The 15,208-nt window shown below is 39.5% G+C and overlaps 2 protein-coding genes across 2 annotated transcripts; both read left to right on the plus strand.

Moving 5' to 3' along the window:
- The first annotated feature begins 8,848 nt into the window (after positions 1 to 8,848).
- On the plus strand, positions 8,849 to 9,625 carry LOC149208204 (uncharacterized). Its single transcript, XM_089398264.1, has one exon. It carries the CDS (start codon positions 8,849 to 8,851, stop codon positions 9,623 to 9,625), a length of 777 nt encoding a protein of 258 aa, XP_089254390.1.
- A 243-nt stretch (positions 9,626 to 9,868) lies between these two features.
- On the plus strand, positions 9,869 to 13,966 carry LOC149208205 (uncharacterized). Its single transcript, XM_089398265.1, has 3 exons — positions 9,869 to 11,078; positions 11,445 to 12,423; positions 13,858 to 13,966. The coding sequence occupies exons 1-3, from the start codon at positions 9,869 to 9,871 to the stop codon at positions 13,964 to 13,966; spliced, it is 2,298 nt and encodes a 765-aa protein (XP_089254391.1).
- Positions 13,967 to 15,208: the final 1,242 nt, after the last annotated feature.

Here is a 15,208-nt window from a genome sequence, read left to right on the forward strand (position 1 = left end):
TATCACTTATAAAAAACCCTGGTTGTAAAGGGAAAAAACTATGGTAACCTCTAACCACTTTTGATTGAAATCTATCCCTTCAATCTCGAGAGGGATCTCTCTTTAAAACTCTACTACTCATTGTCACTACGCAGCATCCAATCTAGTTCATTTGGCTAGATTCAGTAGGTAACATAGGAAACTGCGTTTGGAAAAAAAATAAACAAGGACTGTATGAACAAATTTAGCAAAGGCAAGATAGCTTTAAGCTTCTTAGACAAGTAATCATTTAGTTATGAAGTAAGGTAGTAGGAATAAATATCAAAACATAGCAGCTTCTTGATTTTTGTGCATGTTATTTAAGTTAAAAACATATAAGCGATTTGGAACATATAAATTTGAGCTTACAGATAGAGTTCGAATTTAACCACTTAATTCAAAACGCAAAAAATTTATGACTCAGACTGTGGGCTAGAAGAAAATAAATACACCATGAAAACTGACAGGAAACTTATAACACATGAATCTTTGTAAATTTGGACAAATAATATTGATTACAGTGACTTCTATTTATGTCAAATTATACGCACTATACAAGGCTTATGCAAAAAATATCAATCCCTGCTACATTACATAGTCATGATTAAATAATAAAATTAACATCCCAAATTGTTTCTATATTTCTGGAAACAAAATCAAAGAAATAATAAAATTAAACTAAATCTTGAATTAGTTGCAAAAAAATATTGAATGTTAGACTTAATCCTTCACCCAAATTGTGCATTTGAATACTAAAGTGTTACCTAAGGATGTGGATATGATTTCCATATGTTCATTTAATGCCCAAGTCGAATGAAATGAGGTGGTTCTCCAACTTAAGGTAGGTTAGGTGTTTCTAGAAATATAGAAAAAAATAATTTTGGCGAATTCCTGAAAAATAGGCTCCAAATATTATTTCATATCTCTCAAACCATGACACCTAGGTAAAAAATGAGAGATTTTTTTTGTTAATGGGTTCGTTATCGATAAAAGCATGTTTCATATTTGGAAAATTCGTTTTCAGCCTCTCGAAAACCGCGCCCAAAGTTGATTGCTAAAACAGGAAATTATTTAATATTTAAATCTGAAAAAATAGACTGAAAATGTTTCTTCATATATTCTAAACCATGACAACTATGTAACAAATGAAAGTGGTTATTTTAAATGGGTTCGTTCCCAACAAAAACCTCTTCTTTTTTCAAAAATTCATTTCCAGCGATTCAAAAATTGTGCCCAAAGTTACTTATTTTATAGGAAAAAACAGAGTAAAACAGAGTGTTGTTATTTAATTTGTCAACACCACATCTCGTTTGAGGGTACATTGTGTTGAAAATTTAACTATTAGCACTTGTTTGATCAAGTATCCGCTCCTTTGCTGATGTGTGATCTGTCAGCACTTTGATTTTGACATAAAAATAAATCAAAATTTTACAATTGTCATTGATAATCTTGTTGTCAACGCTTTTTATTCAACAAATTTACAAAATGGCATTGATAATCCATCTATCAATGCTGTTATTCAACATTTTACAATTGGCAATGACAATCCAACTATCAACGCCCTAAATGTTTTTGAATAATAAAAAATTACAATGTTGAACTTAAAACTATGAAGCAAAACTAACATAACAATTGGCTCTAGTGGGGATGTTGTCCTCCTTGTGAGGTAGAAAATAATTCATAGACCGAGTGCCTGATACATTGGGATATTTCCAACTTCTTACCTAAAATTGACAACCTTACTTGAAACTAGTTAACTATGCAACTAATAACCCCACCCTGCTTACTGCAAACTGAAAACTGAAACTAACAAAGTCATTGTTGACAACCAAACTGAAATTCATGCTTGCCGTAGCAATCTTGTTGCATGCCATTTCCTACTCCAACCTATTGAAATTCTCTGCCCAATCATAGGATATGGAATTTCCAACGAAACCATGAAATGAGATGGCTACTCACTGGAATTCTACTCACACCCTTTGTAATCAGAAAAACAAAAACAAAAACAAAAATGTAAATATTGGCAACTTAAAGTGAAACCTAAAGCCAAAACATGTGCTGGAAAAAAAAACAAACTCCACTGGTTTTTATGACCATGGAAAATTGGCCAAAGGATCATCAAAAATATGAAACACTAGCTCTTCTTGACGATGAAAAGCAAGAAATCAAATCTCATTCCAAACTGTTGGTTTGTCTATGTTCTAAAAATGATTACGCTCAAATAAAATGGTCGCAAATTGTTCATCATTCTTATCATCCACAGCGAGGACAAGATTTGTATATTATTGAATAAAATCAAATGAACAAATAATCTTACGTGTTTGAGAAACATCTGAAAATGAACCCTCATGTCCTCAAAGGAAAACACATCTTACTTTTCAAATGAATCAACACAACAATTTCTTTATCCTTGTCTATATTGAATTCTAAAACAGGGCTACTACATGTAAACATGACTTCTTCATTTAAAATAAACGCATTGTTTGCTTGTGTAAGTGGCTTGAATGAATTTGATGTCAAAATTTTGATTTTCACATAAGGATTCTAAAAATGAATGAGCTAAAAAATATTTTGAATGGTTTTCCTCTCACTCAATCACAAGAAAACTGATCAAATTGTTGCATGTCTTTCTCACCCACAGAAAAAGGAACATGACTGTACTCACTAAGATCCTGAACAATTTTGTTTTCATCCAAGGGATAAAATGTTGTTTGTTGAAAAATCTCCCAAGTATGACAACTAAATTTCAATTTTTGTTCATGATGTTGAAGGGGTTTCATGCAAAACTTCTAGAATATCTTCATCCATCAACTCCTCATCACCATACATGTTTTCCATATGTTTAATGAAGATTTCAACATGTGCACAACAATTTTCAACCAGCAAGAAGGAAAAATAATGCCCTTTAAAATGCTCATAAAGCACTAAATGAAAATATTCAACAAAATACAAGCTATCAGGGGGAAAATTCTCATACCAAAACTTTGTATTTCCCTCGAAAGAAACCATGAACATTTTCATCAAAGAATCCTCGTGCAACTTAACTCTAAGCTTTCGTACATGCATATGAAATCTAATTAAATGAAGAGCAGCATCATCGTCGTCCTAACCTTTAAATATTGGCAAATATGTCTACCAATCTATGTGAGGAATACGATTTGGAAAACCAAGAATGTGAGAGCGATTCATTCGAGCATACCTTGCAAATCCATCATCCATATTGAAGCAGTGGGTTCGCCAAGAAAATATTTTGGCTACTGAGTCTTTGGATAGTGGAGTCACCATGAAAATTTCGAACTCTGGGTTGTTTGACAATGGATTCCCTAGGTGAATGAAATACAACTTCCTTACGTCTGAAAATTGTTCACCATCAGCAATCATATTTGGAACTTGTCATTCTCCTAGGGAAAATTTCACCTTCGCTCCCCAGCAACAACACCAAAATGTTATCACTTAGAAAAAACCTCGGTTGTAAAGGGAAAAAACTAAGGTAACCTCTAACCACTTTTGATTGAAAACTAGCCCTTCAATATCGAGAGGGATATCTCTTTAAAACTCTACTACTCATTGTCACTGAGCAACAAGCAATTTAGTTCATTTGGCCAGATTCAGTAGGTAACATAGGAAACTGTGTTTGGAAGGAAAATAAACAAGGACCATTAGGCAATGGAGTCTTTGACATAAAACTGCTAGTTACAGACTGTATGAACAAATTTAGCAAAGGAAGGATAGCTTTAAGCTGCTTAGACAAGTCATCATTTAGTTATGAAGGAAGGTAGTAGGAATAAATATCAAAACAGAGCAACTTGTTGATTTATGTGCATGATATTTAAGTTGAAAACATATAAGCGATTTGGAACATATAAATCTAAGTTTACAGACAGTGTTCGAACTTAACCACTTAATTCCAAACCCAGAAGACTTATGACTCAGGCCGTTGACTAGAAGAAAATAATTACACCAAGAAAAATGACAAGAAACTTATAACACATGAATATTTGTAAATTTGGATAAATAATATTGATCACAACAACTTCTATTTATGGAAAAGTATATGCACTATACAAGGCATCTGCAAAAAATTGCAACCGCTGTTACATTACATAGCCTTGCTTAAATATTAAAAATCATATCCCAAACTATTTCTATCTTTTTGGAAACAAAATCAAATAATAAAATAAAATTAAACTACATCTAGAATTAATTGCAAAAAAGTCAACGAACGCTGGAGTTGATCCTACACCAAAATTGTGCATTTGAACACTAAGGTGTTGCCTGAGAATGTGGATTTGATTTTCATCTTTTTATTTAATGCCCAAGTCAAATATGATGAGGTGGCTCTCTAACTGACATTAGATTAGGCGTTTTTCTAAATAAATAAATCAAAATTCTGGCGAATTACTGAAAATAGGCTCTAAATATTCCTTCATATCTCTCAAACCATGACACGTGTAAACAATGAGAGAGGTTTTTGTTAATGGGTTCATTATAGGCAAAAAAAAATTTCAAGTTCTCAAAAACCGCACCCAAATTTGATGCCTAAAGCAAGAAATAATATTTAAATATAGAAAAATAATAAGCTGAAAATATTCCTTCGAATCTTCCAAACCATGACACGTGTAAAAACTGAGAGAGGTTATTTTAAATGGGTCTGTTCCCCATAAAAACCTCTTTTGGTTTTCAAAAATTAATTTCAACCTGTTCCAAAACCACACCCAAAGTTACTGTGTTTTGCGGGAAAAACAGAATAAAATAGAGTGTTTCCATTTGATTTGTCAGTGTCACATGTTATTTGAGGATACATTATGTTGAAAATTTAATAGTCATTGCTCACTTGATAAAGCACCCACTCCTTTTCTAACATGTGATATGTTAGCGCTTTGATTTTGACATAAAAATAAATAAAATTTTACAATTGTCATTGATACTCCAGCTATCAGCACTTTTTATTCAACAAATTTAAAAATTAGCGCTTATAATCCATTTTTCAGCGCATTTATTCAACATTTTACAATTGGCACTGAAAATCCAATTGTCGGTGCCCTAAAATTTTACGAATAATAAAAAATTACACTGTTGAATCTAAAACTATGAAGCAAAACTGAGATAACATACCCTGTGACGAGCTAGACTAGCCACAATTCTTTGTGCGCTTCTTTAACCAAATCACACTTTTCGACAATTAGAAGACTGATATAACTGAAATTCAAACTATGGTCAATTAAAATTGAAATACTTTGATCACAAAGAATACCTTCCATTTCAATAATAATTTCCTATTGATTATCTTGTCGATTGTCTACTGTTGCACAAATTCTTGGTACATTACATGCCAAATCCTTGACTATCTCAACCTTTTGTGTGTTATATAGCCTTGGGCCATCCTTCTTGTAATGGGTACAGTCCCTTTTCCAATGATTTTCCCCACAAATCCAACATTTCAAGGGTCCCCCTCTGTAACTCATATTTTCCTCTCCTGTGACTTAAGTAAATCAACCTTTGTTAGCAGTGCAAAATCTCTGTTGATTTTCTCGGTTGGCTGGAACCTTGTCCACTCCTTTGACTATGGGTTGTCACTTCAAAGTTTTCTACCCTTTAAATTTTAGGTTACTCTTTTATTTCTAATCCAACCTATACTCGGGCCCGTGCCTAGTTTTCTCATAGCAATGCTTTAATTTTCTGATTGAATTGTCAAGAGTTTTTAGTTCGTCAAACTCAAATCGGTCTTTAAATGTCTATGGCATACTATTAATATACCTTCAAATTTTTACCCTTTCATCCTTAAGGTAGGGGAAAACCTCAACAACTCCAAAAAATTGGTAATGTATTCTTCATATGATTGTTGCCCCATATTGAGCTCGTAAAACTCTTTAGCTTTGTTGTCATAATAACTCTATGACAAGTTCTTTTCTCTAAAATATTTCTCAAATTCTTTCCAAGACAACTCTTCCTCCCTAATATTCCACATTCTTCAAAACTCTTTAGCTTTGTTGTCAAAATAACTCTGTGATAGGTTCTTTTCTCTAAAATATTTTTCAAATTCTTTCTATGACAACTCTTCCTCCCTAATATTCTTCACATTCTTCAAATCTTCCCACCAAATGTCAACCTTTCTCTTTAGGCTAAAAGTGTCCACCTTAGTTTTCATATTCTCATAGTAACTGTGGAATCTAAATAACTTCTTCATCCCATGTAGCCATTCATAGCATCCTTTGTTCTCTTCAATTCACCATCAAATGTAGGAGGCTTAGCCTTCCTAAACTCCTCAGGCATGTAATCGCTTTCTCTTCTTTTACGGTGATGGTTCCTTCAAGTAGGAACCCCTGAATGCTTCCCATAATTAGTTTTCCTCTTTTAAGGAGCGCTCAATGGCGATCCTTCCCTCACTGTGTCCTCACTGGACTTCCTTTTCTTCTTCCTAGATCTACTTCTCTTAGCATCGACTATCCTCCTTTCCCGTCTTCAATTACCTAAAAGGACTATGTTTAAACTTGAAACTAGCTACGAGATCATGTTGCTTTTTCCTCTATAAATATGATAGGATTTGCAATATCATTGCATTAATCTCTACCTTCCTTTCCTATGCCCTGACAATCCTTTCATTGCCAGCGTTACAACTCCTCAATGCATCCCTTAGGCTTCACAAGGTATCAATCCAATTAGGAGATCCTTCCTCTCCTATTTTCTCAATTGATTCAATTTAATTTCCATACTGATATCTATCAGTGCTATCCTCCACCATTTTGTTGCTCAAACTTTTTGTGTCCTTTTAGGTTCCCTTATGTGTTGTCACACACACATAATTGTTAGCCAACATTAATAACAATTAACACATGAGCATTATAATCCTTGGTACCTTTCCATAAGCACATGGTTGTATATATTATGTTTGAAACATCAAATAACAAGTTAATGCATATGTTAAGCAATAATAATCTCAATAACATCATTTTAATCAACATAAAATATATGTATCTCAAATAACATAAGGCATGATACATTTGTAAACAAAGGGTTTTTGCACACTACCTTAATGTGCTTAAGGCTGAAAACATAATATTTTGAAACTCATAAATCAAACATTCTCTAGTAGGACATGACGGATGTCTGAAGGAATAGAGAAGTAGGGTTTCTGCAAAACCTGCAACGACAAATCTGACCAGAACTCTGCACTACTGTCAAACCAACAGTATCACGAAAGTCTGCATCCGACTAGGAGCAGCAAGAGAATCATGAATATCCCCTAGGGGGAGGACGTTGCGCCTCCCCCAAGCGCTAACGACTCTCCATGGCAGCGTGAGGAAGGTACCAAACAAGCTGAACCAAATGAAGACAAAGAAGAAATAGAACCACAAGATACCAAAACGAATGACAGAGAGAACCCCCAGATCACATCGAACACCTGTAGACCGGTAGCTGCTGAATGCCCGAAGATAGAACTCCCAAGTCATCGGATCAATGCCCAGATCCAGTACATGAGAGACCATGCATTGATAGGCAAATTCATAGGAATGTGGCCAACAGAAAAAGCATTGCACGGCTGGATAGCGGCTAAGTGGAAGCCGAAAGGACACATAACACTGCAACTAGGACCTAAAGGGTTCTTCACGGCCATATTTAACTGCTTAGAGGACCGAAACAGAGTATTAGATGGAGGGCCCTATTTCTTCAACGCAGTTGGTCTTTATCTGAGGGGTTGGGTGGAGCGCTTCAATCCAGACAAAGAAGATCTCAGCTGGGCGCCAGTCTGGATCCGTCTTTATTCTCTCCCCATGGAATACTGGGATGAAGAGACCTTACAAACCATAGGAAATGGTCTCGGCGAATTTGTCAAAACAACTGAGGAGACAAAACTCCGAAGATACACATCTTATGCCCGAATCTGCGTTTATATGCACCTCAGTAAGGCACTCCCGGATGCGGTAAGTATCTTTCACGATGATGTTGAATGGGTTCAGTTAATTGATTATGAACATGTGTCGTTTCGGTGCAGGAGATGCCATGCACTGGGTCACCTGTTTAGGGACTGTCCTTTAACTCAGAAACCCTCGAATATCTCTGCCTCGAATGAGCCTGATCTGAGTGGCTTCACAAAAGTTGCCAATCGCAGGAAAAACCACAAGAGACCTGCTTCAAACCCTAAGAAGCCTCAAGCCAGTACATCAAAGCCCTCCACGAGCAACAGTTTTGAAGCGCTAGCCCGGCAAGATATCCACAACCCTGAGATCCACGCCCCCTCTAAGGAGGATCCTCTGTTGAACATACAATCTGCACATTCTGATCCCAAGGAAAGCCAAAAAGAATCATTACCCACAGATCTTTCCCCCACGGCTGCGCGTACAATCCCCGCTTGGTTCTCTCAAGTAATGGAGGTAGACAACTCGCAGCCCGACCCTACAAAGGCATCAGAAACAACAGAAGGAATAGGTGATATACAACATATGGAAGAAGAACCAGAAAGTATAGATATTGGGGATTTGGATATTCTTGGCCTAGAGCAGGCATGCAAAACAAAAAATTATGACAAAATTCCAGAGAGACAGCTGGAGAATCTGGAAGTAATTCTCTCCAGGGCTCAAAGACAAAGATCACTAGGTATTCAAACTGGAAGCCTCTGGGACGGGAAAAACATCAGCAAAGATATCAAAAAGAGAGGAAGAAAAATGGATCTCCAACGCACCATACGCATTGGGGAAATGCTAGTGGAGTCAGGAAGGTACTCCAAGCTCACAAAGTATTACAACTCTCTTTCCAACCTTCCATCATGAAGCTCATCTCATGGAACATCAGAGGGCTCAATGGCCCCGGGAAATGCAGACTGATTAAAAATATGATAAAGCAAGAAAAGCCCCAAATTCTCTTTTTGCAGGAAACTAAATGCAACTCCATCTCTCTTGACCGAATTGCGGCAAAAGCTTGGCCAGGTAGTCAAGTAGCAGCAGTAGATGCCTCTGGCGCCTCAGGAGGCTTGGCAATTATATGGGATGCTCGTACCATTGAGCTCAACAACACTCATGCTAACAAGAATTTCCTTCAAGCGACTTTCCACATTACAGGAACCAATATACATGGTCTCTTAACTAATGTATATTTTCCCCAGGAGGCTATGCATAAGGTAGAACTTCTGAATACCCTTTCCTCAATCAATGTTGATAGGTCTCATCCACTCTGGATCAATGGGGGTGACTTCAACATGATAACCAAGATGGAAGAGAAGCGAGGAGGAAGGAACAATCTGGATAAGGAAAGTAATAATCTAAAAGAATACATTCAAAGTAATTGGCTCATTGACATGCCATTCAACAATGGACTTTATACCTGGAATAATAAAAGAGCAGGTTCCCAACAAATTGCGTCTCGCCTGGACAGATTCTTAATCTCTGACAACGCAATCCACTTAGGAGGAGACCTCTCAGCTTCAATACTGCCATTCTCAGGTTCAGACCACTGGCCAATCTCCCTTCAATGGTCTCGACCAGGCAATACAAGCCGCAAGCCTTTTCGCTTCGAGGCTTTTTGGATGACACATCCGGACTTCGTTAATCTAGTAAATTCGGAATGGACCAACTATACTCCACCAAATGGTACAAAAATGCTCCAATTTTAGCATAAGCTTAAATACCTCAAAATTAAAATAAAGCAATGGAACCATTCTTCGTTTGGTAACATTTTCCAAGCTCAAATAACACTCGACCAAGACATGAAACGGCTGCAGCACAGATCATGACAGAGGGCATAACAGAGGAATATTCGAACAGGAAAAGTCTCTTGAAGCACAGATCTTAGAAAGGTCCAAACAAGAAGAAGTAATTATCTAAAAGAATACATTCAAAGTAATTGGCTCATTGACATGCCATTCAACAATGGACTTTATACCTGCAATAATAAAAGAGCAGGTTCCCAACAAATTGCATCTCGCCTGGACAGATTCTTAATCTCTGACAACGCAATCCACTTAGGAGGATACCTCTCAGCTTCAACACTGCCATTCTCAGGTTCAAACCACTGGCCAATCTCCCTTCAATGGTCTCAACCAAGCAATACAAGCCGCAAGCCTTTTCGCTTCGAGGCTTTTTGGATGACACATCCGGACTTCGTTAATCTAGTAAATTTGGAATGGACCAACTATACTCCACCAAATGGTACAAAAATGCTCCAATTTCAGCAGAAGCTTAAATACCTCAAAAGTAAAATAAAGCAATGGAACCATTCTTCATTTGGTAACATTTTCCAGGCTCAAATAGCACTCGACCAAGACATGAAACGGCTGCAGCAACGGATCATCACAGAGGGCAGAACAGAGGAATATTCGGAACAGGAAAAGTCTCTTGAAGCACAGATCTCAGAAAGGGCCAAACAAGAAGAAACGCTCTGGAGGCAAAAATCAAGAATCAGGTGGCTAAAGGAAGGGGAAAAAAATACAAGATTTTTTCACAGAACCACTATACAACGCAGAATGAATAACAATATCACTCACATACAAAATGAGCAGGGGATAAGAGTGGAAAAACATGAAGAAATTGAACTTGAACTTCTCAACTACTTTAAGCAAGCCCATCAAGAACCACAGGTTGACAGAACGCAAGCTATAGGAAAAATAACAAGGAACATCCCCAAAGTCATCACAGAGGAGCACAATCAACTTTTACTCAGGCCGATCGACTTACAGGAAGTGGAAAATGTTGTACATCAACTGAAAGGTCCTGATGGGTTCACTTCCAACTTCTTCCATAATTTTTGGGAGTTAATTAAAATGGAAGTCTGGCAGGTTGTGGAGGAATCGAGAACGCTGAGATGGATGCTGCCGGCTATGAATGCCACATTCATAGCGCTAATCCCAAAAGAGGCTCAATCTAATACCCCTGACAAATATCAGCCCATTGCCCTATGCAACATCATCTACAAGATTGTTTCAAAAATCGTAGCCTCAAGACTCAAACCACTATTACCATTTCTCATATCGCCGGAGCAGTCTGGATATGTAGAAGGCAGGCAGATTACGGACGGCATAATCCTAACTCATGAAATCATCCATTCCCTGAAGAACTCCAAGAGATCAGGTATGCTCCTTAAAATCGACCTCTCAAAAGCCTTTGATAGCTTAAGTTGGGTTTATATTCAGAAAATCCTAATTGCTTTTGGTTTCTCCATAACTTGGACTCGCTGGGTCATGAGTCTCATCTCTTCCTCTTTCTTCTCAATCTTGATCAATGGAATCCCCTCTTCACCTTTCCAGCCATCCCAGGGAATCAGACAGGGAGACCCTCTCTCCCCTTTCCTCTTTGTGTTAATGGCGGAAGGTTTAGGATGAAGTATTAAAGCTGCTCTGTCTTCCCAGAAACTCAGAGGCCTGTCTTTTCCTAACACTCCCACCTTCACCCATCAGCAATTTGTGGATGACAATATGCTCTTCGGTCACCCTTCAGTCCAGGAAGCTCGTCACTTCAATTCTATATTGACGGATTTTTCAGATGCCTCAGGAGCGAAAATAAACAAAGCCAAATCTCAGCTATTCTTTTTCCATACTCCCACTGTCACCCAAGCTTCTATAGCTCGAATACTTGGATTCTCAATTGCCACTCTCCCTTCCAAGTATCTTGGTGCTCCTTTGACTGACTCTGCTCTGAAACACTCCTCATGGAGGCTGCTCTTAGAAAAGTTGGAGGCGCGCCTATCCTCCTGGACTCATAGGACCCTCAATATGGCCAGTCGTCTCGTCCTGATCAAGGCGGTTCTCCAATCCATGCCGTTGTATCTCTTCTCGATCCTAGCTGCACCCAAATGGGTCCTCAAAGATATCAAACGTATACAGAGATCCTTCCTGTGGGGCAATACTGAACAAAAACGCAAATGGGCTCTAGTCAAATGGGACACAGTTTGCCTACCAAAGTCTGCAGGAGGAACGGGTCTGCGTGATCCTTATCACAACAACGTTGTTATGGGCGCTCGCATTTGGTGGAAATGGCTCACTATGTCGTTCACCCCCTGGGCCAACCTTTGGACTGAAAAGTATGCTAACAGTCGACCCACAGAAGAAATAATCCGAATTTCAGAAGTCAGCCCAGGCTCACTAATATGGAATGCGGCCAAGCAACACAAGCTCTTAATACAGCAACATAGCTTCTGGGAAGTTAAAAACGGCAACACAGCAAGGTTTTGGGACGACTCATGGCAGCAGCAACCCAAATTAAAGGACTTAATCTTACCTCATCAAATCCCGGAACAGGAATTGCAAACATCGAGCATAGTCAAGCACTTCTGGCTTCCATCCACAATGCAGGGGAACAGGCAATGGTGTAGCACGGATTACATATTAAGACAGGGAATGGAATTAGCAAAACAGATTCTAGGAACTGAACTAACAAAGAGAAGAATACAATATTCAGAGGAAACGAATGTTCTTAGGTGGGGCTATGAGGAAAAAGGCACCTACACTACAAGGGAGGCATATCACATCATTATGAAGGAACACATTGTCAAGGATCCTCTCTGGAATAAAATATGGGACCCCAAAATTTGGCCGAAAATCTCCACCTTTCTATGGCTCTTATGTCACAACAAAATCCTAACATGGGACAACCTCAGGAAGAGAAGCTTCCACGGCCCCTCCTTATGCCCCAATTGTAAGCAAGAAGAGGAAACCACTCAGCATATTATGAACTCTTGCCCACTAGCACACAAGCTCTAGGAAAGGATCAACTTTAGATGCCAAAACGATGGACAGATACAAGGCGATATTATCTCTACTGTTCGCAATTGGGCACAAAACCCATTCAAAAGCAAGCTTTTAAACTCCTTATGGAAGTTAATACCGAGGTTTCTCATGTGGACAATCTGGAAGGAGAGAAATCGACGTATCTTCAAGGATCAATCTATGCCCGTGGAATCTCTTTGGAATACAGTATGTCAGAATATCAGGGAAACTTTACTTCTTCAAACTTGGTCTGAGGAGGACTTCCCCTCCCTCCCACAGGAACAAACCATATGGACAAACTGGAATCTACAGTGGAATCAAGAAATGATAATCAAAGGAAAAACTCAAGCAAAAAGAAGTACTCCAGATAAGTGGATTCCTCCTCCCCGTCACATGTTCCAGCTAAATTTTGATGGAGCCTCAAAAGGGAATCCAGGAAAGGCTGGATTTGGAGGAATAATCAGAGATCATAAAGGTAATCCTTGTCTAATCTACCTCGGCTCAAATGGATGGGACACTAACAACTCAGCAGAATTAGAAGGATTATGGCAGGGTCTTATTTTAGCCCATAAACATGGACTATTCCCACTTGTTATAGAAGGAGACTCGCAGATCCTTATAAATATGGTCACAAAAATCTTGCAGGGAACACCCTCAAGTAAGGTGAGCAACAGCTGGAGAATGGCGAGTCGATTAAAACTCATTGAAATCTAGCTCTCCTCCCACAGGGCAATCAATCTCAAGCACATACGACGGGAGGGAAACAAAGTAGCTGACCTACTGGCAAATATAGGAGTAGAAAGTGGAAAGGATCTACATACAGGTACGCTCTCTACGCTAGCCACTGAACACCAGATACTGGAGTATAAGGAATTGGTGAAGAGTGAAATGGCTCAGGAGGAAGAAGCGCACCCGGATGCGGGTGAAACCCAAGATCATTAATGGCCACCATTCAGATTGTCGGCGCTAGGACCTGCCAGGCGGTGGGTTGCGCTCTGCTCCAGGCTCATCTCAGACGAAACCTGGCCAGCGTGCATGCTGCAATAAATGGCCCCTCAGGCCGAGATTTGGAAGCAGATGATATTCATATGGCGCCTCTCGAACCCTCTGTTCATCCCCCATTCCTTAGCTTTTGTCCGCCTCAGGCTGGAATTTCTTGCAGCAGAACAGCCACAGGGAGACGATGTTGGCTCCTCTGCTGTATTGATCTCGGAAATGGGCACCATTACTCCCACTCCAGGCACTGCCCTTTAAATCCTGCTCAGGAGCCCTGTATTCACAACCCGTTCTCCCTCCCGTCCGCTTGTCCAGCTGATTTGCACTCCAACCTCACTGGTATGGTCCGTCACCACATGAGGAGTCGTAGAGGAGGAACTCGAGGAGACAACACAGAGCTCAACTCCTGCCTCCCCCCAGGTCACCGCATAATCACTATCCCCATACGCGCAATGGACGGGGGCAAGGGTCGACCTCAATGGCTGCACACAGCGATATTAGGCTCCATACTGCAATTTCTCCTCTGCATCCATGCTCTGTCCCCATTAAACCCAATTCAGGTTCTAGAGTAGTCTGAATAGACCCATTATAACTGCCAATGTGACTATCGTTTTCTCTGAAGAAGATGAGCAGAACAATGACCAAGCGAGGAATTCTAAAGAGCACTCTCAGGAGGTGAGAAATCCGGAAATGGGTAGGGGTTCTGAGAAAAAGTCGAAGGATGATGGCGGGGGCGCAAGCCACAGCAGACTGCATGGTGGAGAAGCTCACGCAGGTGACATTCAGCGAGCTGGTGGCAGCTCTGCAGGAGCTGCAATAACGATAGGGTTCGCTGGCAGTTCGAGCGGCACCCAGCATGCAAGGGGGCCTCCAGGTGGTGCAGCGAAAGGCGACGTGGCAGAGAAGGATGAAGATTGGGACCAGTATGCCTGCCTCATTGTCGAGGAGACACCTGACGAGGATGACAACAAATGATGCCACGTGGCATCCGTTACCACCCACGAGCTAGCTCAGCCTTCTGCTGTTGATGGGTTGGTCTAGTCATTTGATGTTTTTGCTGTTTGTTTGTCTGATCAGAGGATTTGTTGTTCTGTTGTCGATTCCGGTGGTGTTGAGTTGTATCTTTTTCTGGGTTTTGCTTCAAAACATGGATCCAAGTCCTATGTATGGGTTTCCTTTGGTGACAGTCCCGAGATATATGTTTGGTCTTTTTGCAATGTCAAACTGGTTTCCCCAATCTGGGGCAGTTTCAACTTTCTTGATGAACTCTAGCAACAGCGGTTGAGGCGGGGCCTCGGTGTAATTATATTTTTTGTTTTTATTAATAGAATTAGCCTTACATAGAAAAAAAAATGTGCTTAAGGCTCATTATCTTCCAAAGGTCTAGTGTTTAACCTTTTATTCTAATACCCACTTTGTAACACCCCTATCCACCTCATAGCCCCTACTAAGGGTAGAAGAAGGTACTACGATCATCAATCCGACCTCCAAAGCCTATCA

Source organism: Pinus tabuliformis, chromosome 1_2 (assembly GCF_031772625.1).
Source record: "Pinus tabuliformis cultivar Carrire ecotype Pingquan chromosome 1_2, CPIR1, whole genome shotgun sequence".
Lineage (NCBI taxonomy): Eukaryota > Viridiplantae > Streptophyta > Pinopsida > Pinales > Pinaceae > Pinus > Pinus tabuliformis.